General features: G+C 42.0%; 1 protein-coding gene across 2 annotated transcripts in view; it reads left to right on the forward strand.

The window, feature by feature from the left end:
* The window catches only part of LOC106572009 (pleckstrin homology domain-containing family M member 2), a 43260-nt gene extending 19646 nt beyond the window's left edge, over positions 1-23614 (forward strand). For both annotated transcript variants that reach the window (XM_014145702.2, XM_014145701.2), the window contains 10 exons: positions 3153-3243; positions 3540-3604; positions 4279-4367; positions 4645-4777; positions 6476-6666; positions 17086-17151; positions 17483-17642; positions 19758-19937; positions 20655-20771; positions 20916-23614. In XM_014145702.2, the coding sequence (XP_014001177.1) occupies positions 3153-3243; positions 3540-3604; positions 4279-4367; positions 4645-4777; positions 6476-6666; positions 17086-17151; positions 17483-17642; positions 19758-19937; positions 20655-20771; positions 20916-21053 (1230 nt within the window). In that variant the 3' untranslated portion in view covers positions 21054-23614. The remainder of the gene's footprint in view (positions 1-3152; positions 3244-3539; positions 3605-4278; positions 4368-4644; positions 4778-6475; positions 6667-17085; positions 17152-17482; positions 17643-19757; positions 19938-20654; positions 20772-20915) is intronic.
* Positions 23615-25112: the final 1498 nt, after the last annotated feature.

Below are 25112 nucleotides of genomic sequence, written 5' to 3' on the forward strand. Positions count from 1 at the left end.
CTAATAAATATAATATTATTTTATAACAAACACGCTTTCTCCCGCGATGGATATCGGTTGCTGTTCGCGGTTCTGAAACATAATCTTCAGTACGCCATTAAATTTGTGCCTTTCCCTATATGTTGCTATGTGCATAATAGCGAACTTAACCAGCGTATTGGTGTTGAGAACAATGCGGCTGAGGCAGCAGCAGAGTGAGGAAACGAGGAAACCACCCTTGGCTTAATTGTCTAAGAAAATTTAAGAGCGAGTATACCCCAGCTTAAGAAGGTCTATAAGTAATAGTCTAACTGTTAAGCGTGCCTGGCTTTAGAAATCATCCACAATATCTACAGAAATAAGACAGATCCTGCTTCTGTTGCCAGTTTGAGTGATTAATAGCCTACCGAATCTGTGAGCATGCATGTTTCATGTAAAGAGAGCAAGGATGGAGGGAATAGTGAATGTTTTTCCACAAAAAATTTGCTATTTTGGTAACAACTTTTCACTCAGAGAAACAAGTAAGAAATTAAATGGCTATAATGATGTTGCAGCTTCAGCATGGAACGTGTGACAAACATTTGCATATAGTTGATTTTATTCAAACACATAGGGTGTGTCTATATATGGAAAAGTACACAATTGCAAATGTTGACCGATTAACTCTCGGTCGACCAATATTTAATTTTTTGTTGTTGTCTGGGACAGCCCTAGTATTGGTAATAGCCCTCACATTATATTGAAGAGCCAGATGTGCCACTCTGTTCTGGGCCAGATGCAGTTTTTCTAGGTCCTTCTTTTCAGCACCTGACTGGGCAATAATCGAGATAAGATAAAACTACAGCCTGCAGAACTTGCTTTGTGGCGTGTGGTGTCAAAACAGAGCATTTCTTTATCATGAACAGACCTCTCCCCATCTTCACAACCATTAAATCAATATGTTTTGACTGACAGTTTACAATCCAAGGTAACACCAAGTAATTTAGTCTCCTCAACTTGCTTAACTGCCACTTTATTCATTATCAGATTCAGATGTCTAGAATTTCGGGAATAATTTCTACCAAATACAATGCTCTTAGTTTTATAGATGTTCAGAACTAGTTTCTTACTAGCCATCTATTCTAAAACTGACTGCAACTCTCTGTTTAGGGTTGCAGGGATTCCGCTAGCTGTGGTTCCCGACGCATATTGGGTTGAGTCATCAGCATACATAGACACACAGGCTTTGTTTTAATGCCAGTGTCAGGTCAGGGATAAAAATAGAAAAGAGTAGGGGGCCAAGAGTTGCCCTGCGGTACACCACACTTTACATGGTTAACATTAGAGAAGCTTCCATTAAAGAAAACCCTCTCTGTTTTATTTGACAGATGGCTCTGAATCTACGATATGGCAGAGGTTGAAAAGCCATAACACAAGGTTGTTTTTAACAGTTTATGGTCAATAATATCAAAGGCTGCACTGAAATCTAACAGTACAGCTCCCACAATCATTTTATACATTTCTTTCAACCAATTATAAGTAATTTGTGTCAGTGCATTACATGTTGAGTGCCCATCTCTATAAGCATGCTAAAAGTCTGTTAATTTGTTTACAGAGAAATAGCATTGTATCTGGACAACAAAAAAATGTATCCAAAAGTTGAATAAGCGTCGACAGCAAGCTGATTGGTTGGCTGTTAGAACCAGTAAAGGGTGCTTTACCATTCTTTGGTAACGGAATGACTTTGTTTCCTCGAACCTGGAGGGAAGCCAATTTTTTTTCTTCTCCAGACTCAAATAAAAAATGACAAATAGGAGTGGCGATATAGTTCTCTACCATCCTCAATAACTTTCCATTCTAAGTTGTCAATACCAAGTGGTTTCTCATTATTGATGGACAACAATACCTTTTCCACCTCACCCACACTAACAATACACAATTTTGAATTACAATGCTTTCCCTTCATTGTTTGGTATTTTATGCATGAATATGATGGCTCACAGTTGTTGGCATTTCATGCCTAAGTTTTCCTACTTTGCCAATGAAATAGTCAATAAAGTAATTGGCAACATCAAAAGGTTTTGTGATAAATGAGCCATCTGATTCAATTAAAGATGCCGTTGAATTAGTCTTTCTGCCCCAAAATTTCATTTACATTATACCAAAGCTTTTTTCTATCATACTTTGTCATTTATCTTTGTTTCATTAATACAATGTATTCTTCTTTTTGTTCAGGTTAGTCACACAATTTCTCGATTTACAGTAAGTTTGTCATTCGGATGTGGGGACAGACTTATTCACCACTCCTTTTGCCTGGTGCTTCTCAACCATACAGCTTTTCAATTCCTCATCAATTCCCGGGGCCTTATCAGTTCTAGCAGTCTTCTTCTGAAGTGTGCATTTAAATACTCCCCGTTATGGATTTTACAATGATGGAAATTCTCTCCAGCCAATGCTTTCCTTCAATCTAATGCATTTAAATCCACGACTGAGCGTGTGCAAGCACACACTTTAGGAGAAGCATGGATAATCGGGATGCTGCCATGGCCTCCCAACCATCTCTACTCTGAATGAATCTTTATACACATACATTTAGTGTTCAAAACATTAAGAACACTTGCTCTTTCCATGACGTAGACTGACCAGGTGAATGATGATCCCTAATTGATGTCACTTGTTAAATCGAATTCAGTTAATGAAGGGGAGGAGACTGGTTAAAGAAGGATTTTTAAGCTTGATACTATTGAGACATGGATTGTGTATGTGTGCCATTTTAGAAGGTGAATGAGTAAGACAACGGGATATGATAGCAGGTGCCAGACACACCGGTTTGTGTCAAGAACTGCAACGCTGCTGGGTTTTTCACGCTCAACAGTTTCCCGTGTGAATCAAGAATGGCCCACCACCCAAAGGACATCCAGCTAACTTGAAGCATTGGAGTCAACATGAGCCAGCATCCATGTAGATGTTTCGACACCTTGTAGAGACCATGCCCCGATGAATTGAGGCTGTTCTGAGGGCAAAAGAGGGTGGGTGCAACGCAATATTAGGAAAGTGTTATTTATTTGTACACTATATCTGAAACAAATTGATTTCAAAGGTATTGGTAAGTAAATCAGTGGGATTAGTATGCTTTGCAGTGTATATGAAAAGGTGCAGTCCTGAGTCTTTTAGTTATTTTTGTCTGTTCCCAGATGGTGAGGATGAGCACGGGTCACATGGAGGGAGACCTGCAGCCTCTCTACCTGCTACTGACTGACTGTTACATCTACCTGCTGAGGAAAGGTGAGGGTTTACTGCTCACCACGCTCTCAGATACTCTTTATTTCCGTCTCACTCTCTCTCGCTCTCTAATGCTGTGTTCCGCGTGGCTCACTTGGTAGAGCATGGGTTGTGAGTTCAAATCCCACAGGGGGAACAATAAAAACATGTATGCACTCACTACTTACTGTAAGTTGTTCTGAATAAGAGCATCTGCTAAATGACCAAAATGTAAATGTATTAGATTAACATTTGGTGGTGGCTTTTGACTTTGCTTGTCATGCTGTATCTCTCGCGCTCCCTTTCTCTCGCTCTTTCAGGTGCAGCAGAAAAGCCCTATACAGTGGAGGACGCCATCTCTTACAATGAGTTGGACTATGTCTCTGTGAGTTGTCTATACTGCTGGGATATGTTGTCTACTGTCAAGATTGTCTGTGACTGGTTTCTTGTAGTGTCACATGGTTGTCTTTTCTGCAAGGGCGCAATAGGTTTTCTTCAAGGTTAGCTTGAAGGTTGTCTTGGTCAATGTTTAACTTCAGGGTCACGCAGGATCCTTAAATTACAAGGTTCACGAGGTCAGATGGTTCATGAGTTTACTAGGTTCAGGTCGTTCTAGTTGTTGTGAATGTGAATTCCAACATGGCCGACATTCACGCAGCCATTTTGAAAGCCATTGTCCCTGTGACTCTGTCATTCAGCTTCAACATGTGCAAATGAAAATTGTCGGTGTATGGACAAATGTGCAGCGGCTGGAATTTAAGAAAGTGAAAGCCCAATTCTTATTTCATGGGCTACAGTTATGTAATGGAATTGATTTTCCAGATTGTGTGGATGCCACCATATCATTTTAGGCTATGAAGCACTTTGGGCTGTTTAAGGGAAGTGAATGAAGGAAACCTTAATTTTTATGAAAATTGTTAAAAAGTTGGTTTTATATAGCACATTTGCTTCACGACCATCACCTAAAAAGCTGATGGAGGGGAAAACGACAAGAAGGAAGAGTTGTCAATGTCCATTCCACTAAGTTGTGCTGTGATATTGTCCCTGTCCGTCTCTCAGGTGGGCGTGGACCAGCAGACGGTCACGCTGGTCTGCACAAACCGAAGACGCCAGTTTCTCCTGGACACATCCGACTCCTCGTTGACTATGTGAGTGCTTCCTCTCCTCTGCCCTGCTCTCCCCTTCTCCCTGGGGGCATCTTTATAGTCTAAGGTGGCTTCCTCTCCCATTTCCTTTCTTCCAAATGCATGGACACTAAAGGGCTGGACTGAGAAATCAAGTTCCTAGTTGGCATGCCCTCACTTAGATCATGTTTTCATATCAGTATGGATGAAGGAGAGGAGACCAGTAGAAGAAATCACTCTTTATCCCTCCCTCTCTTTTCTAATCCAGTATGCTCTTTTTCCTTCTCTCTCTATCCTTCAGCTGGTTCCTGGCAGCCCTGAAGTCGGCCATGATTAAGGGGTGCAGGGAGCCTCCTTACCCCTCGGTGCTGACCGACGCCACCATGGAGAAACTAGCCCTCACTAAGTTTGTCTCCCAGGAGTCTCACTGTGAGGTGAGGAACACCGATATCTAGCTAGGCCTGCACACTAACATCATTTCTCAGGCTCTGTCATGTAAATGAAAGACAAATGTCATGTTGAAAAATGCCTGGATACTGATTTATGCTCAAGAAGTGAAGTATAAATTTGATTGGAATCAAATTACAATAGGCACTTAACCGTCATCAATTATGGATTAGATCTGATGGAGTGCTAATATGCATCAGTAGACATCACCAGCTCAACCATATGTGTTCTACAGTATACACTACCATTCAAAAGTTTGGGGTCACTTAGAAATGTCCTTGTTTTTTAAAGAAAAACACATTTTTTTTTTTTTGGTCCATTTAAAATAACATCAAATTGATCAGAAATACAGTGTAGACATTGTTAATGTTGTAAATGACTATTATAGCTGGAAACGGCAGATATTTAATGGAATATCTACATAGGCGTACAGAGGCCCGTTATCAGCAAACATCACTCCTGTTCCAATGGCACGTTGTGTTAGCTAATCCAAGTTTATCATTTTAAAAGGCTAATTGATCATTAGAAAACCCTTTTGCAATTATGTTAGCACAGCTGAAAACTGTTGTCCTGATTAAAGAAGCAATAACACTGGCCTTCTTTAGACTAGTTGACTATCTGGAGAATCAGCATTTGAGGGTTTGATTACAGGCTCAATTGGGCCAGAAACAAATAACTTTCTTCTGAAACTCGCCAGTCTATTCTTGTTCTGAGAAATGAAGGCTGTTCCATGCGAGAAATTGCCAAGAAACTGAAGATCTTGTACAATGCTGTGTACTACTCCCTTCACAGAACAGTGAAGAGGCATCGCCAGCATGCTGGCATTCAAAGCAGAGTTCCAAAGAAAAAGCCATATCTCAGACTGTACAATAAAAATAAAAGATTAAGATTGGCAAAAGAACACCGAGGAACTCTGCCTAGAAGGCCAGCATCCCGGAGTCGCCTCTTCACTGTTGGTGTTTTGCGGATGCTATTTAATGAAGCTGCCAGTTGAGGACTTGTGAGGCGTCTGTTTCCCAAACTAGACACTCTAATGTACTTGTCCTCTTGCTCAGTTGTGCAAAGAGGCCTCCCACTCCTCTTTCTATTCTGGTTATAGCCAATTTGCGCTGTTCTATGAAGGGAGTAGTACACAGCGTTGTACGTGATCTTCAGTTTCTTGGCAATTTCTCGTATGGAATAGACTGAGTTTCAGAAGCAAGTTCTTTGTTTCTGGCCATTTTGAGCCTGTAATCGAACCCACAAATGCTGATGCTCCAGTCTAAAGAAGGCCAGTTTTATTGCTTCTTTAATCAGGACAACAGTTTTCAGCTGTGCTAACATAATTGCAAAAGGGTTTTCTAATGATCAATTAGCCTTTTAAAATGATAAACTTGGATTAGCTAACACAACGTGCCATTGGAACACAGGAGTGATGGTTGCTGATAATGGGCCTAGGTAGATATTCCATATAAAAATGTGCCGTGTACAGCTAAAATAGTCATTTACAACATGAACAATGTCTACACCGTATTTCTGATCAATTTCATGTTATTTTAATAGACAAGCTGATTTTTTTTCTTTCAAAAACAAGGACATTTCTAAGTGACCCCAAACTTTTAATGGTAGTGTATATGCTCAACACGTATAACAATGAGTAATAGACAAATGATAGAATTGTTTATTGACGCTGTGTGTCTCTGTAGGTTTCTGAAGTGGTCATCCGCCTGTATTCTTTGGTCCACTGGGAGGACCCCATGGATGTGACTCTGGCCCCCCAGACAGCCTTGGTGGGTGCCGGAGACTCCTCCAGCACTAAAGAGGGCCCCTTACTCTACAGAGCAGGCACCACCTACCTGGGCAAGGAGCTGTGGAAGAGCTGTTACCTCGTACTGAGGCATGTATGAGCAGCCATATGCTTTTAGTGGTGCAATATGCAGAAATCCCTCCACCATTGCCTGGTTGCTAAAATTCTGTTTCCATTATTTGAGTTTGTGACAAAACAACTAATGTAGAGTCATTGTGCAATCTAAACCGCTGTGAAATATATTTTCAATTACCAAAAATATAGTATTTTTAGCTATTTGAAGCCGGGGAGCATCGAAATATCGCACATAGAACGGATCTACCGCTTATCAGAATGACGGATCTATAACTCACATTTCTATGTGAATTTGGTCGGGTCGCCCACAAAGCTACACATTACGCCTTTTAATATAACCGATCAAATTTCAATCAATCAAATGTGTTTATAAAGCGAAACCACTTGAGGTCAAAGAACGGCTGGACCTCCTCAGCCATTGCACCAGATGTTGTCATCGGCTGTTCTATTGTAAGAAACATCTTGGTTCCCGGCGCAAAAACCCTATGCTATCCTGGAGCACAAGTACAGGGCATTACAAGGCTGCTTCCGACCGTTCTATGACAGATGCCGGGAGCTGATGCTGTCGTCGTCCATGTGGGGTCAAACGACATTAGGAGTGCTAGCTCGGAACTTCTGAAAATGGATTATGAAGAACTTATTCTAGTACTGAAAGATTCCAAGAAGCGGACAATTATTTCAGGTCCGGTACCATCGTTGGGCTACGGTGTGAAATATTTAGCATGCTACTGGCATTACACACCTGGCTAAAAGATTACTGTAGCTCTGTTGGAATCACTTTTATAGATAACTTTGACACCTTCTGGAAACCGAGAATGCTGTACATGAGTGACTGAGTCCATCCAAATCATCTTGTCTCCTGGACTCCACACATTTCAAGGCTGCATTGAGACAATGACTCAAGACCAGCTCTGTTAATCCCTACCATTGTGTTGCTGAGTTGTCATAATGCTGCAACAAATGTACATTATCCCAGGGGCTTTGGCAGACACTAAATGCCTCTTGATTCTAAAGCTATTGTATGCAGTAATCATCTGCCTATGAACCTGAGTTATACTGTCAGCACTGAGGCGGTGTGCCCTAGTAGGAAGTCCACTGAGTGTAGCTCACCCTGCAATATCAGCTCAAACATAACTAACATGAGCATGTTTACTTCTGCTAAGTTTCCCAGTAAAGCAATAAAAACAATCAAGCATCCCAGAAAAGTGCAAAAAATAGCCCACATTAACATACAGTTGAATTCGGAAGTGTGCATACACCTTAGCCAAATACATTTAAACTTCGTTTTTCACAATTCCTGACATTTAATCCTAGTAAAAATTCCCTGTCTTAGGTCAGTTAGGATCACCACTTTATTTTAAGAATGTGAAATGTCAGAATAATAGTGTAGAGTGATTTATTTCAGCTTTAATTCTTTCATCACATTCCCAGTGGGTCAGAAGTTTACGTTACACTCAATTAGTATTTGGTAGCATTGGCTTTAAATTGTGTAACTTGGGTTAAACGTGTCAGGTAGCCTTCCACAAGCATCCCACAATTATTTGGGTGAATTTTGGCCCATTCCTCCTGACAGAGCTGGTGTAACTGAGTCAGGTTTGCAGGCCTCCATGCTCACACACACTTTTTCAGTTCTGCCCACAAAATTTCTACAGGATTGAGGTCAGGGCTTTGTGATGGCCACTCCAGTACCTTGCCTTTGTCCATTTTGCCACAACTTTTGAAGTATGCTTAGGGTCATTGTCAATTTTTGGAAGACCCATTTGCGACCAAGCTTTAACTTCCTGACTTATGTCTTGAGATGTTGCTTCAATATATCCACGTATTTTCCTACCTCATGATGCCATCTATTTTGTGAAGTGCACCAGTCCCTCCTGCAGCAAAGCACCCCCACAACATGATGCTGCCACCCCCGTGCTTCACGGTTGGGATGGTGTTCTTCGGCTTGCAAGCATCCCCCTTTTTGCTCCAAACATAATGATGGTCGTTATGGCCGAACAGTTCTATTTTTGTTTCATCAGACCAGAGGACATTTCTCGAAAAAGTAAGATCTTTGTCCCCATGTGCAGTTGCAAACCGTAGTCTGGCTTTTTTATGGCGGTTTTGGAGCAGTGGTTTCTTCATTGCTGAGCAGCCTTTCAGGTTGTCGATATAGGACTCGTTTTACTGTGGATATAGATACTTTTGTACCTGTTTCCTCCAGCGTCTTCACAAGGTCCTCTGCTGTTGTTCTGGGATTGATTTGCACTTTTCGCACCAAAGTACGTTCATCTCTAGGAAACAGAAGGTGTCTCCTTCCTGAGTGGTATGACGGCTGCGTGGTCCCATGGTGTTTATACTTGCGTACTATTGTTTGTACAGATGAACATGGTACCTTCAGGCATTTGGAAATTGCTCCCAAGGATGAACCAGACTTGTGGAGGTCTACAATTTTTTTCCTGAGGTCTTGGCTGATTTCTTTTGATTTTCCCATGATGTCAAGCAAAGAGGCACTGAGTTTGAAGGTAGGCCTTGAAATACATCCACAGGTACACCTCACATGGCTAATTGACATCATTTGAGTCAATCAGAAGCCAAAAAAAATCTACTTTAGTAGTACTTTAAAGTATTTTTACTTAAGTACTTTACACCACTGGTAATAGATGACATTCTCTGGAACTCGCTTAGATAATACCTTTGATACAGTGGTAGCAATACATGGTTATAACTTCTACAGAAAAGACAGAAATGCCAATGGAGGCAGTGTTGCAGTCTATATTCAGATCCACATTCCTGTGAAGCTTAGAGAGGATCTCATGTTAAATACTGTTGAATTATACCGAATAAAAATATAAACGCAACCTGCAACAATTTCAAAGATTTTACTTACTTACAGTTCATATGAGGAAATCAGTCAATTGAAATGAATGAATTACTGCCTTGCTATGGATTTCACATGACTGGGAATACAGATATGCATCTGGTGGTCAGATAGCTTAGGAAAAAATGGTCCTTACAATGGGCCTCAGGATCTTGTCACGGTATTTCTGTGTATTCAAATTGCCATCGATAAAACGCAATTGTGTTCGTTGTCCCTAGCTTATGCCTGCCCATACGTAACCCCACCGCCACCATGAGCCACTCTGTTCACAACGTTGACATCAGCAAACTGCTCGCCCACACAAGGCCATACACATGGTCTGGTGTTGTGAGGCTGGTTGGATGCACTGCCAAATTGTCTAAAACGACATTGGAGGCGGCTTATGGTAGGGAAATGAACATTACATTCTCTGGCAGCAGCTCTGGTGGATATTCGTGCAGTATGCATGTCAATTGCACGCTCCCACAACTTGAGACATCTGTGGCGTTGTGTGACAAAACTGCACATTTTTGTCATTTTACTGTCCCAGGCACAAGGTTCACCTGTGTAATGACCATGCTTCTTGATATGCCACACCTGTCAGGAAGATGGATTATCTTGGCAAAGAAGATGTGGGATGTAAAATGTTTGCACAAAATTTGAGAGAAATAAGCTTATGTGCATATGAAACATTTCTAGGATCTTTTATTTCAGCTCATGAAACACAGAACCAACACATTACATGTTGCATTTTCTTTTTTTCTTAATGTAATATTTTTTCTTAATGTAATAATATCATCAAGTTGCCCTCAAGAAAAAGCTGCAACCTGGTTCAGGTTATCAGTCAACCTACCAGAGTTATTACAAACTGCATAGGAATGAAATCATCAAGTATTGATCACATCTTTACTAATGCTGCAGAAATTTGCTTTAAAGCAGTATCCAAATCCATTGGCTGTAGTGATATCTAGGATAATCATAGTCTAATATAGTAAACTCAGCAAAAAAAGAAACACCCCTTTTTCAGGACCCTGTCTTTCAAGGATAATTTGTAAAAATCCAAATAACTTCACAGATCTTCATTGTAAAGGGTTTAAACACTGTTTCCCATGCTTGTTAAATGCACCATGAACAATTAATGAACATGCACCTGTGGAACGGTCGTTAAAACACTAACAGTAGGCAATTAACTCACCGTCGCTGGACCAGACAGGACTGACAAAAAGGGCTCTTCACTGGCGAGTCGTGGTTTTATCTCACCAGGGGTGATGGTTGGATTCACGTTTATCGTTGAAGGAATGAGCATTACACCGAGACCTGTACTCTGGAGCGGGATCGATTTTGGAGGTGGAGGGTCCGTCATGGTCTGGGGCGGTGTGTCACAGCATCATCGGGCTGAGCTTGTTGTTGTTGCAGGCAATCTCAACGCTGTGCGTCACAGGGAAGACATCCTCCCTCATGTGGTACCGTTCCTGCATGCTCATCCTGACATGACCCTCCAGCATGACAATGCCACCAGCCATACTGCTCGTTCTGTGCGTGATTTCCTGCAAGACAGGAATGTCAGTGTTCTGCCATGGCCAGCGACGAGCCTGGATCTCAATCCCATTGAGCACGTCTGGGACCTGTTGGATCGAAGGGTGAGGGCTAGGGCCATTCCCCCCAGAAATGTCCGGGAACTTGCAGGTGCCTTGGTGGAAGTGGGTAGCATCAGACTAAATAAATGGCAAATAAGTCTGGCACTGCAGCCGTTTGGCAAATATACTTTAAATTTGAGAAATCATGTGACTAAACTGAATAATAATAAGAGACTATACTATGAAACAAAGATAAATCATATAAAGAATGACAGTAAAAAGCTTTGGAGCACCTTCAATGAATTTCTGGGCAAAAAGGCAAACTCAGCTCCATCATTCATTGAATCAGATGGCTCCTTCATCACAACACCCACTGATATTGCCAACTACTTTAATGATTTTTTAATGGGCAAGATTAGCAAACTTAGGCATGACATGCCAGCAACAAATGCCGACACTACACATCCAAGTATAGCTGACCAAATTATGAGCCCACAAAGATCTCCGCCACGGCACAACCCATGGGGGGACGCCAACCCAGACAGGAAGACCACGTCAGTGACTCAACCTACTCAAGTGACGCACCCCTCCTAGGGACGGCATGGAAGACCACCAATAAGCGAGTGACTCAGCCCCTGTAATAGGGTTAGAGGCAGAGAATCCCAGTGGAGAGAGGGGAACCGGCCAGGCAGAGACAGCAAGGGCGGTTCGTTGCTACAGCGCCTTTCCGTTCACCTTCACACACCTGGGCCAGACTACACTCAATCATAGGACCCACTGAAGAGATGAGTCTTCGGTAAAGACTTAAAGGTTGAGACTGAGTCTGCATCTCTCACATGGGTAGGCAGACCATTCCATAAAAATGGAGCTCTATAGGAGAAATCCCTGCCTCCAGCTGTTTGCTTAGAAATTCTAGGGACAATTAGGAGGCCTGCGTCTTGTGACCGTAGCGTACGTGTAGGTATGTACGGCAGGACCAAATCGTAAAGATGGGTAGGAGCAAGCCCATGTATGCTTTGTAGGTTGGCAGTAAAACCTTGAAATCAGCCCTAGTCTTAACAGGACGCCAGTGTGGAGAGGCTAGTTGTGGAGTAATATGATCACATTTTTTGGTTCTAGTCAAGTCTATTTAGTGCTTTACCCGGAGAGTTAGTCGGAGAGTACAGCATTACAGTAGTCTAATTTAGAAGTGACAAAAGCATGGATTAGGTTTTCTGCATAATTCTTTGGCAAAACGCTAGGATTTTTTGCAATGTTACGAAGATGGGAAAAAAGCTGCCCTTGAAATATTCTTGATATGTTCATCAAATGAGAGATCAAGGTCCAGAGTAACACCAAGGTTCTTCAGTTTTTTTGGAGACTGCTGTACAACCATCAAGATTAATTGTCAGATCAAACTGCAGATCTCTTTGTTTCTTGGACCTAGAACTAGCATCTCGGTTCCTTATGTCTGAAGCACAGGCTTCCAGGGTATGCAATTTTGGGGCCTCACCATGTTTCATCTAATTGTAAAGCTGTGAATCATCCGCATATTAGTGAATATTGACATTGTGTTTACGAAGGACATCAAGAGGTAGAATATTTACATTTAAGTCATTTAGCGGACGCTCTTATCCAGAGCGACTTACAAATTGGTGCATTCACCTTATGATATCCAGTGGAACAACCACTTTACAATAGTGCATCTAAATCTTTTAGGGGGGGGGGGTTAGAAGGATTACTTTATCCTATCCTAGGTATTCCTTAAAGAGGTGGGGTTTCAGGTGTCTCCGGAATGTGGTGATTGACTCCGCTGTCCTGGCGTCGTGAGGGAGCTTGTTCCACCATTGGGGTGCCAGAACAGCGAACAGTTTTGACTGGGCTGAGCGGGAACTGTGCTTCCTCAGAGGTAGAGAGGCGAGCAGGTCAGAGGTGGATGAACGCAGTGCCCTTGCTTGGGTGTAGGGCCTGATCAGAGCCTGAAGGTACGGAGGTGCCGTTCCCCTCACAGCTCCGTAGGCAAGCACCATGGTCTTGTAGCGGATGCGAGCTTCAACTGGATGCCAGTGGAGAGAGCGGAGGAGCGGGGTGACGTGAGAGAACTTGGGAAGGTTGAACACCAGACGGGCTGCGGCGTTCTGGATGAGTTGTAGGGGTTTAATGGCACAGGCAGGGAGCCCAGCCAACAGCGAGTTGCAGTAATCCAGACGGGAGATGACAAGTGCCTGGATTAGGACCTGCGCTGCTTCCTTTGTGATGCAGGGTCGTGTTCTGCGAATGTTGTAGAGCATGAACCTACAGGATCGGGTCACCGCCTTGATGTTAGTGGAGAATGACAGGGTGTTGTCCAGGGTCACGCCAAGGTTCTTAGCACTCTGGGAGGAGGACACAATGGAGTTGTCAACCGTGATGGCGAGATCATGGAACGGGCAGTCCTTCCCCGGGAGGAAGAGCAGCTCCGTCTTGCCGAGGTTCAGCTTGAGGTGGTGATCCGTCATCCACACTGATATGTCAGCCAGACATGCGATTCGCCACCTGGTTATCAGAAGGGGGAAAGGAGAAGATTAATTGTGTGTCGTCTGCATAGCAATGCTAGGAGAGACCATGTGAGGATATGACAGAGCCAAGTGACTTGGTGTATAGCGCGAATAGGAGAGGGCCTAGAACAGAGTGTCCCCCAGGGCTCTGTTCTAGGCCCTCTCATATATATATATATATATATATATATATATATATATATATATATATATATATATATATATATATATATATATATATATATATATATTAGTGTAATAGTAGTGGTCCTAAAACAGAACCTTGAGGAACACTGAAACTTGCGATTGATTTGTCAGAGGACAAACCATCCATATATTTCCGACTGATAAGATCTAAACCAGGCAAGAACTTGTCTGTGTTGACCAATTTAGAGTTTCCAATCTCGCCTAAAGAATGTTGGGATCGATGGTGTCAAGCGGCATTAAGGTCTAGGAGCACAAGGATGGATGCAAAACCTTGGTCTGACGCCATTGAAAGGTAATTTACCACCTTCACGAGCGTGGTCTCAGTACAATGATGGGGTCTAAAAGAGACTGGATCCTTTAGTATTTATTTTTCTTCATAATGGCAGGAAGTAGATTTGATATAGGCCAGTTTTTAGTTAACATTTTCCAGGTTAAGGTTTGGCTTTTTCAGGAGAGGCTTTATTTCTACCACTTTTAGTGAGTTTGGTACACATCCGGAGGATAGGGAGACTTTTATTATGATTAACACAGGAATTAGTTATTTTAGTCGTTTAGTTGGAATAGGGTCCAGTAGGGAGCTGGAAGGTTTAGAGGCCATGACTATTTTCATAAATGCGTCGAGAGATACAGGATTTTTTTAAAACTTCATCTCCATTGATCCTAGGTCTTGGCAGTTCTGTGCAGACTCAGGACAAATGAGTTATAGGGAAATATGCATGTTCAAAGAGGAGTCCTTAATTTGCTTTCTAATGATCAAATCAAATGTTATTTGTCACATGCGCCGAATACAACAGGTGTAGACCTTAGTGAAATGCTTACTTACAAGCCCTTAACCAACAATGCAGTTTGAGGAAAATACCTAAAAAAAGAAGAGATAAGAATAACATATAATTAAAGAGCAGCAGTAAATAACAATAGCGGGGATATATACAGGGGGTACCAGTACAGAGTCAATGTGCGGGGGCACCGGTATTGAGGTAATATGTATGTGTAGGTAGAGTTATTAAAGTGACTATGCATAGATGATAACAGAGTAGCAGCAGCGTAGAAGAGGGCGGGGGCAATGCAAATAGTCCGGGTTGCCATTTGATTAGCTGTTCAGGAGTCTTATGGCTTGGGGGTAGAAGCTGTTTAGAAGCCTCTTGGACCTAGACTTGGCGCTCAGGTACTGCTTGTTGCGGTAGCAGAGAGAACAGTCTGACTCGGGTGGCTGGAGTCTGACAATTTTTAGGGCCTTCCTCTGACACTGCCTGGTTTAAAGGGCCTGGATGGCGGAAGCTTGTCCCTGGTGATGTACTGGGCCATACGCACTACCCTCTGTAGTGCCTTGCGGTCGTAGGCCGAGCAGTTGCCCTACCAGGCAGTGATGCAACCTGTCAGGATGCTCTCGATGGTGCAGCTGTAAAACCTTTTGAGCATCTGAGGACCCATGCCAAATCCTTTGTCTCCTGAGGGGGAATAGGTTTTGTCATGCCCTCTTCACGACAGTCTTGGTTAATGAATTCATTACTGCTGAAGTGAAGGCCATCACTTGGGCTTTGCGACAGTATAACATTTTGGGGGGGGATTTTTTGTTTTTATTCTCCTCAATCCGTTTGGGAAAAGTAGGCAGATCGAGCAGCAGTGAGGGCTCTTCGATATTGTACGGTATTGTCTTTCCAAGCTTGTTGGAAGTCTTCTAGTTTGGTGGAGCGACATTTCCGTTCCAATGTAAACTTAACGCATGTTGGACAAAACCCACTGAGTCAATGATGGCTCTGAAAGCCTTTTAGTGGGTCTGTGGACTTTTCCATGTGAATATTGAAGTCACCAAAAATGTTAATATTATCTGCCATGACTACGAAGTCCGATTTAGAAATTCAGGGAACACTGTATAAAGTGATTGACAATAGCTATATAAAGTGATTGATTAGGCTCCATAGATTTCATGACTTGAAGCTCAAAAGACAAATGCATTCATTTTTTTTCTAGATCAAGGCACAGGCACGGGTGTCTCAATGGGTAAAGCTGTGCTGACTACACTGACTGTGCTAGTGGCAGACTCCACTAAGCTGTCAGGCTGGCTAACATTGTGGAGTTAGTGCCCTGTCTATGTTGATAGAAAAGACGAGAGCTGTAGAGCACATCATTCCCCTTAACTGGGAGGGGGCCAGAGACAATTACTCGACGCCAACACATCTTTCTAGCTAAGTTGTAAGCTGAAGTTATGTTGCGTTTGGTGACCTGACTGTTTCATCCTAACATTGTTAGTGCCGACATGGACAACATACCCCTATGCCATCTACACGTGCCAGTTTCAGCCTTAGCCAGCACCGTCTTCAGATGAGCCTTTACGTCGGTAGCCCTGCCCCCTGGTAAACAATGTATGATCGCTGGATGATTATTTTTGAGTCGAATATTGCGGGTAATGGAGTCTCCAATGACTAGGGTTTTCAATTTGTGGGAGGGAGGCTTTGGCAGCTCAGACTCGGGTAGAGGAGAGACCTGAGAAGGCTCGGGCTCTGACTCAGTGGGGAAAACCGGTTGAAAGTTAATATCGCCTGAGTGAGCGGCACCGGTGGAGCGTGCCGACAGCATTGCTTTACAGAAGCCATGAGAAAATGATCTAGCTGCTGGGACTGTGCAGGGGATTAACACAACTACCTGTATTTATTGGTAGCACAGACGCTGTATCATCCTTTCCTACACTTAAATTACTCTTGCCTAATGATTTGCGTCTGATGCTGAGCTTGCAACTCTGCTATCCTCACCATAATGTGATAGTTCTCCTGTATATTATGAGTACAGCGAATGCAATGAGAAGGCATAATGTTACTTAGCTTTTTTCAGCTGGAGGAGGTCCTGCAGATCTCGGTCCAGATAAAGTGTCCAGGGTCAAAATGATGTGTGAGGACAAAGCTAAGGTGTTGGTAAATTTGTTAAATACAGTTTGATTAAATAGTTATTAAGAGTAAAAATCCAAATATCAACAAGCAGTACAGCAGTATGGAGACAACACCTTGTTCTTAGACATTATAAAGGCTCATGCATGCTTATAGCAAGTAATAAAGCATTATACCTGAATGCTTTAAGTGTTACCGATTTTACATATCTGCCTCTTACATCTGTAATAGAATGTTGTGTAACTTTACTTTAACAGGTTGAAGTATGGCTACAATAACCATTTAACATGTTCTTATTTTAATGCAACTGCAATATTAAATGTAATAATATAATGCTAATCATACATTTCATATGAATAGCTCTTTCATACATTTCATACAATAATATATTTCAATAATGTGATCCTCTTGTTCAGCAATGGGAATCTGTACCAGTATACAGAAAAGAGTGATGCGACACCACTGATGTCCATCACTATGGGGTAAGTCATTCTGTGTTACTGCTCATACTCATGTGTGGTGTGACTGTTTATGGTGGGGTAATTTTCACAAGAGAATGGATTTGTGGCTAGAGCTTTTATGGATCAAGTGGTTAGAACAAGTGGACTGGGTTCGAACATAGTTGATCACACTTATTTTGCTGAATCATCCGAAGTCATTATTTGAGAAATACCCATAGATACTATATCTATTGCTATGAAAATAAAATGTTTTACCCTCTCTTATTTAATTGGAAATAGTAGGCTATGGTTGACTTTTCATCTTTTAATTGTTGTTTGACCATCTGTGTACTCTCTCTTTTTCTTAATCCAGGGGTGAGCACTGCGGAGGTTGCCGGCGCTTCAACAGCACGGAGTTGCCTCATGCCTTCCAGGTGATCCTCACAGAGCGGCCTCCTCTGGTGCTGAGTGCTGACAATGAGGGAGACATGTCCGACTGGATGCTGGTGCTCTGCCAGTCAGTCTCCAAAGGGGTGAGGAGATACACACGCTGCACTCTGACACAGATGCACTTTGACTCACACACACCGTGTACACACACACTCACATATCACTTACATACTTCCCAGCACATGTTTAAAACTCACCTCATGGCTGCTTGGCTTTGCTCACAGCCCTGGGCGAAAATTTGTGACCATGCATGGCTGTACAAGCAGATTTTGCCATGTTATTGGCATGAGGAACAGAATACCCTAGTAGTATTCAAAACCTTTGTATGCATGAACATGTCATTCCTTCTCTCCCACCTTTTTGAGTACAGTTTCTCCAGATTAAATCGAAGATTCCCTGCAGAAAAGGGATCTTTCCATGATTTTCAGATTATTTCAATTTTGTTTATCAGTAGCTCTTAAGTACATAGGCTAAATACAGTTAAAGTCAGATGTTTACATACACCTTAGCCAAATACTTTTAAACTCAGTTTTTCCCAATTCCTGACATTTAATCCTAGTAAAAATTCCCTGTTTTAGGTCAGTTAGGATCACCACTTTAGTTTAAGAATGTGAAATGTCAGAATAATAGTAGAGAGAATGATTAATTTCAGCTTTTATTTCTTTCATCACATTCCCAGTGGGTCAGAAGTTTACATACATTCAATTAGTATTTGGTAGCATTGCCTTTAAATTGTTGAACTTGGGTCAAATGTTTAGGGTAGCCTTCCACAAGCTTCCCGCAATAAATTGGGTGAATTGTGGCCCATTCCTCCTGACAGTGCTGGTGTAACTGAGTCAGGTTTGTAGGCCTCCTTGCTCACACATGCTTTTTCAGTGCTGCCCACAAAGCTTCTATGGGATTGAAGTCGGGGCTTTGTGATGGCCACTCCAATACCTTGACTTTGTTGTCCTTAAGCCATTTTGCCACAACTTTTGAAGTATGCTTGGGGTCATTGTCCATTTGTAAGACCCATTTGCGACCAAGCTTTAACTTGCTGACTGATGTCTTAAGATGTTGCTTCAATATATCCACATAATGTTCCTTCCTCATGATTTCATCTATTTTGTGAAGTGCACCAGTCCCTCCTGCAGCAAAGCACCCCCACAACATGATGCTGTCCGTGCTTCACGGTTGGGATGGTGTTCTTCGGCTTGCAAGCCTCCCCCTTTTTCCTGTTTGGCCATAATGTTTGGTGATTATGGCCAAACAGTTCTATTTTTGTTTCATCAGACCAGAGGACATTTCTCCAAAAAGTACGATCTTTGTCCCCATGTGCAGTTGCCAACCGTAGTCTGGCTTTTTTTATGGCGGTTTTGGAGCAGTCTTCCTTGCTGAGCGGCCTTTCAGGTTATGTCAATATAAGACTCGTTTTACTGTGGATATAGATACTTTTGTACCTGTTTCCTCCAGCATCTTCACAAGGTCCTTTGCTGTTGTTCTGGGATTGATTTGCACTTTTCGCACCGAAGTCCGTTCATCTCTAGGAGACAGAACGCGTCTCCTTCCTGAGTGGTATGACGGCTGCGTGGTCCCATTGTGTGCATACTTGTGTACTATTGTTTGTACAGATGAACGTGGTACCTTCAGGCGTTTAGAAATTGCTCCCAAGGATGAACCATACTTGTGGAGGTCTACAATTTATTTTCTGGGGTCTTGGCTGATTTCTTTTGATTTTCCCTTGATATCAAGCAAAGAGACACTGAGTTTGAAGGTAGGCATTGAAATACATCCACAGGTACACCTCCAATTGACTCAAATTATGTCAATTAGCCTATCAGAAGCTTCTAAAGCCAATTTCTGGAATTTTCCAAGCTGTTTTAAAGGCACAGTCAACTTAGTGTATGTACACTTCTGACCCACTGGAATTGTGATACAGTGAATTATAAGTGAAATAATCTGTCTGTAAACAATTGTTGGAAAAATTGTGTCATGCAAAAAGTAGATGTCCTAAGTGACTTGCCATAACTATAGTTTCTTAACAAGAAATTTGTGGATTGTTGAGAAACGAGTTTTAATGACTCTAACCTAAGTGTATGTAAACTTCCGACTTCAACTGTATGTCTGTATTTTATAATTAAATTAGACTGGTTTCCCTAGAGCCCCCCCCCCCACCCAATATAAATGTTTTCATTATTTAACCCTTTCTGTGATTGCAGGTGATCCCCCAGGGAGTGGCGCCCACGCCGTGTATCCCCTGTTGCCTGGTGGTGACGGACAGGGAACTGCTGACATGCCACCAGGACTGCCAGACCAGCTTCTTCCGCTCGCTGGGCAGAGCTGAGCTCTCTGACATTAGTTCTGTCAGCCTGGAGGACGACAAGGAGTACTGTGTTGTTGTGAGTGACTTCACGCCTGCCTAACCTCTGACCAAATGGAGGTTGTCCTCACTTTCCTGTGCTCTCTAGTCTTTTCTTTCTGTCTCAATTAAATTCTCAGAACAGATTGAATTTGTTCTATTGAACATGAACACTATAAAGGCATTTTATTTATATGAAGAATATTGTAGATAATAGGCTGAATCTACCGCACATCCAAAAACGATTAGTAAAGGTGCTGGAGGCAAAATGCTAAACTGGAGAAACAGGAGAAAGTCTCTGCATACTTCCAGTCCGATGGAAATGTATTTTAAAAGTAGATGAGCTATCATGAAGGTCGACTGACTGAAAGCTCAGCTGCTATTAAAATACATTTGCATCTGACTGGAAATGTGCAGATACTTTTTCCTGTTTCTCGAATTATATGAAGAATGCCTTGGGTCCTCGTGTTTTGATTATCAACTAACCCCTTAACCAAAGAGCACCTTCAAACTGGAAAGATGCGCTTCCCATCCATTTTTCTTCTCAATTAAATATTACTATTAATCCCTGAGGGGAAATTAGAAAGGCATTGACAGGTATTGGCGTTGACTGTTTATCTTGCCCCATATCGTTTTTCTCTGACATTCTCCCTTTCTCTTTTTCTGTTTCTCTCACTCTCTACTCGCTCCCTCTGTATGTCTCTTGTCTTGACCTCTCCCTCACATTCTCTCCCCATCTCTCTTTCTTTGTGTGTAGGAGTTTGCATTGGACCGAGCTCAGTTCCTGCCTCCCTGGGTGCTGTACTTCAGTGGCTGTGAAGAGAGAGACCGCCTGCTGGAGGCGCTAGAGAGTGCCTGGAGAGACATTTTCCAGGTAAGGTAGAGAAGAATGGAAGAGGAAAGGATTTATTGTGACAGTAAAAGCATTATATCAATAACATGATTTCCTGTATCTGTCTCAATCTCTTTCTCACACTTTTTTCCCCCACCCCTCTTTCATTTTGTTGTGATGATCCAGGTGTGTCTGCCTCGTAGGAGGGTGTCAGAGCCGTTGTTGCAGAAGCGTTGTGGTGATGCCCTGGCTCTGATGAGGAGCGCCTGGCAGAGGAGCGACAGCATTGCCCGGGGACGTGCCCAGAGAGAGCCCTGGTGCTGACGGACAAACAGACAGCAGAGTGACAGATAGGTGGACGAAAAGGCTTAGGACAAAAGGCTTTCACTAGCACTCCTACTCTAAACACCAGGATTCGGGTCAATCGCATTCCAAATTTGTCAATTCTGGAAGTGGATAGAAAATGGACCATTATTTTTTATGAGGATTTTTTTTAATCGTTGAATTGAATTTGATTGGGAGACAGAGTTTTAATAGAATTCACACCAAACCTGTTAATTATGACAATAGCCAAATAGAGGGAAACACACTCTCTGTTTTGTGTACATTATGAAGATTATAAGTTAAGTATACGAGGGGTCGCATCATAAACAGATGTTGCGAGACGAACATCAGTTTGAATCTCAGTTCACACTCCTGGCCTTCACAAATATGTATGTTCTGCTTGACTTTCCTCTTGTCATTGAGACAGACGTTAGGGTAGGAAGTGCACTCCTTACTCTATAGAATAAGACGTTCGCTGACATCTTTAAGGTGTTATTTTGAACCTTAACGACTGCACCACGTTTATAGTGTGGTGTACGGCGCAGTATACTATTGGCTTATATTATAATCAATCCGTACTCAAATGTACATTGCCCATCCCTCCATGAATCCAGACATACATTGGTTTCCTCTTATATAGGTTTGTCTATTGAAAAATACCTCACAAAACTCAACCCTTCTCTCCAATGCACAGGTTGTGATGGATATTTTGCTCAAGGATCGACGGTCACTTGAAGTGGCCTAAACTATGAAGGATGTCTATGGAGAGTTTACCACTTGGACTGTGATGTTAACAGCACTCATCTATTGCCTTTGTCAGCCATCTTGGTTTACCATTGGGTTTTCCACTTTTAGTTATGATGGTTTGGTATCATAGCAGGGAATGGGCTAACCTAGCATGGATACACTTTTAACAAGAAGGATGAGAGGAGAGACTAATTTGCCATCGAATGCGAGATTGCACATTGCTTTTGGGTTTCGTCCATGTTGTTCGATTTTGAGGGGACTGATAAGTTCGTTGGGGTTGTGTGCAAAGTTCATGTTCTGTGTTATTTTTTAATTTTAAGCAAATAGTTGTTTATTTGTAACACGACTTGTTATGGTAGTGTAATTTTGTGCAATTTATAAAGGGGGATATGTTTACTTAAATTTTTTTAGTTTTTGTTCTAGTCTTTGTTATTTTGAGTGAGTACTCCTTTATCAGGCGAGTGTCTGTCATTGCATTTTAGATGTTGAGAGTGGCCTGGTCAAAATGTGGGAAATCTCAATGTCGTTATGTTCTACGACTAGTGGAGGTATTGGTGCATCCCTACTTTATTATACTCCCTGTAGTTTTAATATTGCTCAGAATAGAAGGTAGTCGTTAGTTATTTCGTCCCATTGGGAGAACACACAATGAAGTGGTAATATCGCTGTTGCGCCACAACAGACCATTGGTTGTAGTTATACTACAATCAATCCATATGCATTAGGGAAAAAATCGAGTTGACTAGTGATTATACTACTTCATTCATATGATTTGTCATTGCATTAATCCAATTTACCCCTAACAAAATCTATCACCCACCTCATATTCTATTCATACATAAGTAAAAGGAAATCATCCTCACAAATATTATTTTGACAATGTAGCTAATTACTGATGTAGACATGTCAAAATTCGATTTTTGTGTTGCTATTGACGAGAGGGGAATTTGTCCAATGCCATTGCTATCCTGGAATTGCTATCCTGGAATTGCTCTATCATCAGAAGGTTTCTGGAGGCTTTCAGCTTCATTGCCAGTTGCTCCTGATAATCATGTGGCCTTTTTCATTACCTTAATTCGATTGGAGATAATGGCCGCAGGCCCCGTTTTTACCAAATAAAGCATTACTCTTGAATGTGGCCTTATACTGCTGTTGAGAATTGGGCTTCTGACAAGTCATAATACACACACTGTTTAAGTGTCACTATAAGGCCCATGTGTGTTCCTTGTCTAACCATTTGCATTATAGTAATAGTAGTAAACATATTCTCTGCTTTGAGCATTGTGGTCTTGCCTCTATTCTGCTTTTTCTGTAGGCGTGGGAAGCCAACATCCTAGCATTTTGCATCTCAGGTTAGAAATGGTACAAATAATTTAAATGTAGTAGCCTAGATCCCATGCAGAAAAGACCCAACACCTCAAGCCAAGGTAACCGTGTCCTACATTTTAGTTTCAACTGACTTGTTATTTTATATCCCCTTTCGTCTTTTGTTGGTACCTATCCTATACCTAAGTCTATTTTAGAGAAATGTACAATTGCGGTACATATACACTACCATTCAAAAGTTTCGGGTCACTTAGAAAATTCATTGTTTTTGAAAGAAAAGCATTTTTTTTTTGTCCATTTTAAAATAACATCAAATTGATCAGAAATACAGTGTAGACATTGTTAATGTTGTAAATTACTATTGTAACTGGAAACGTCAGATTTTTGTATGGAATATCTACATGGGCGTACGGAGGCCCATTATCAGCAACCATCACTCCTGTGTTCCAATGGCACGTTGTGTTAGCGAATCCAAGTTTATCATTTTAAAAGACTACATCAACGTCAACAGTGAAGAGGCGACTCCGGGATGCTGGCCTTCTAGGTAGAGTTGCAAAGAAAAAGCCATATCTCAGACTGGCCAATAAAAAGAAAAGATTAAGATGGGCAAAAGAGCACAGACACTGGACAGAGGAACTCTGCCTAGAAGGCCAGCATCCTGGAGTCGCCTCTTCACTGTTGACGTTGAGACTGGTGTTTTGCGGGTACTATTTAATGAAGCTGCCAGTTGAGGACTTGTGAGGCGTCTGTTTCTCAAACTAGACACTCTAATGTACTTGTCCTCTTGCTCAGTTGTGCACCGGGGCCTCCCACTCTTTCTATTCTGATTAGAGCCAGTTTGCGCTGCTCTGTGAAAGGAGTAGTACACAGTGTTGTACGAGAGCTTCAGTTTCTTGGCAATATCTCACATGGAATAGCCTTCATTTCTGATCAATTTGATGTTAATGGACAAAAAATGTGCTTTTCTTTCAAAAACAGGACATTTCTAAGTGACCCCAAACTTTTGAACGGTAGTGTATGTATCTGAAAAGTTTGTCAATATTTGACTCAGAAAAGGAAATATGAATCATCTTGGAATTGTATGCAGGGTTAAGTGAAGTTTGTTGTTATGAACAGTAATTTGAATGTTGGACATTGCTGGCCAATAGTGGATTACATATTTTTATTGACTAGTTCTTACATTTAGTTTTAATATTTACAGTACCAGTCAAAAGTTCAGACACACCTCATTCAAGGGTTTTTCTTTATTTTGACTATTTTCTACATTGTAGAATAATAGTGAAGACATCAAAACTATGACTTGACACATAGGGAATCATGTAGTAACCAAAACAGTGTTAAACAAATCAACATATATTTGAGATTCTTCAAAGTAGCCACCCTTTGCCTTGATAACCGCTTTGCACGCTCTTGGCATTCTCTCAACCAGCTTCATGAGGAATGCTTTTCCAACAGTCTTGAAGGAGTTCCCACATATGCTGAGCACTTGTTCGCTGTTTTTCCTTCACTGTGGTCCAACTCATCCCATACCATCTCAATTGGGTTGAGATCGGGTGATTGTGGAGGCCAGGTCATCTGATGCAGCACGCCATCACTCTCCTTGGTCAAATATCCCTTACCCAGCCTGGAGGTGTGTTTTGGGCCATTGTCCTGTTGAAAAATAAATTATAATCCCACTAAGCGCAAACCTGATGGGATGGCGTATCGCTACACAATGCTGTCGTAGCCATTCTGGGTGTGCCTTGAATTCTAAATAAATCAGTGTCCCCAGTAAAGCACCCCCACAACATCACACCACCACCTCCATGCTTCACGATGAGAACCACACATGCGGAGATAATCCGTTCACCTACTCTGCGTCTCACAAACACGGCAGTTAGAACCAAAAATCTCAAATTTGGACTCATCAGACTAAAGGACAGATTTCCACCGGTCTAATGTCCATTGCTCGTGTTTCTTGGCCCAAGCAAGTCTCTTCTTATTATT

The sequence above is a fragment of the Salmo salar genome, chromosome ssa15 (assembly GCF_905237065.1).
Source record: "Salmo salar chromosome ssa15, Ssal_v3.1, whole genome shotgun sequence".
Lineage (NCBI taxonomy): Eukaryota > Metazoa > Chordata > Actinopteri > Salmoniformes > Salmonidae > Salmo > Salmo salar.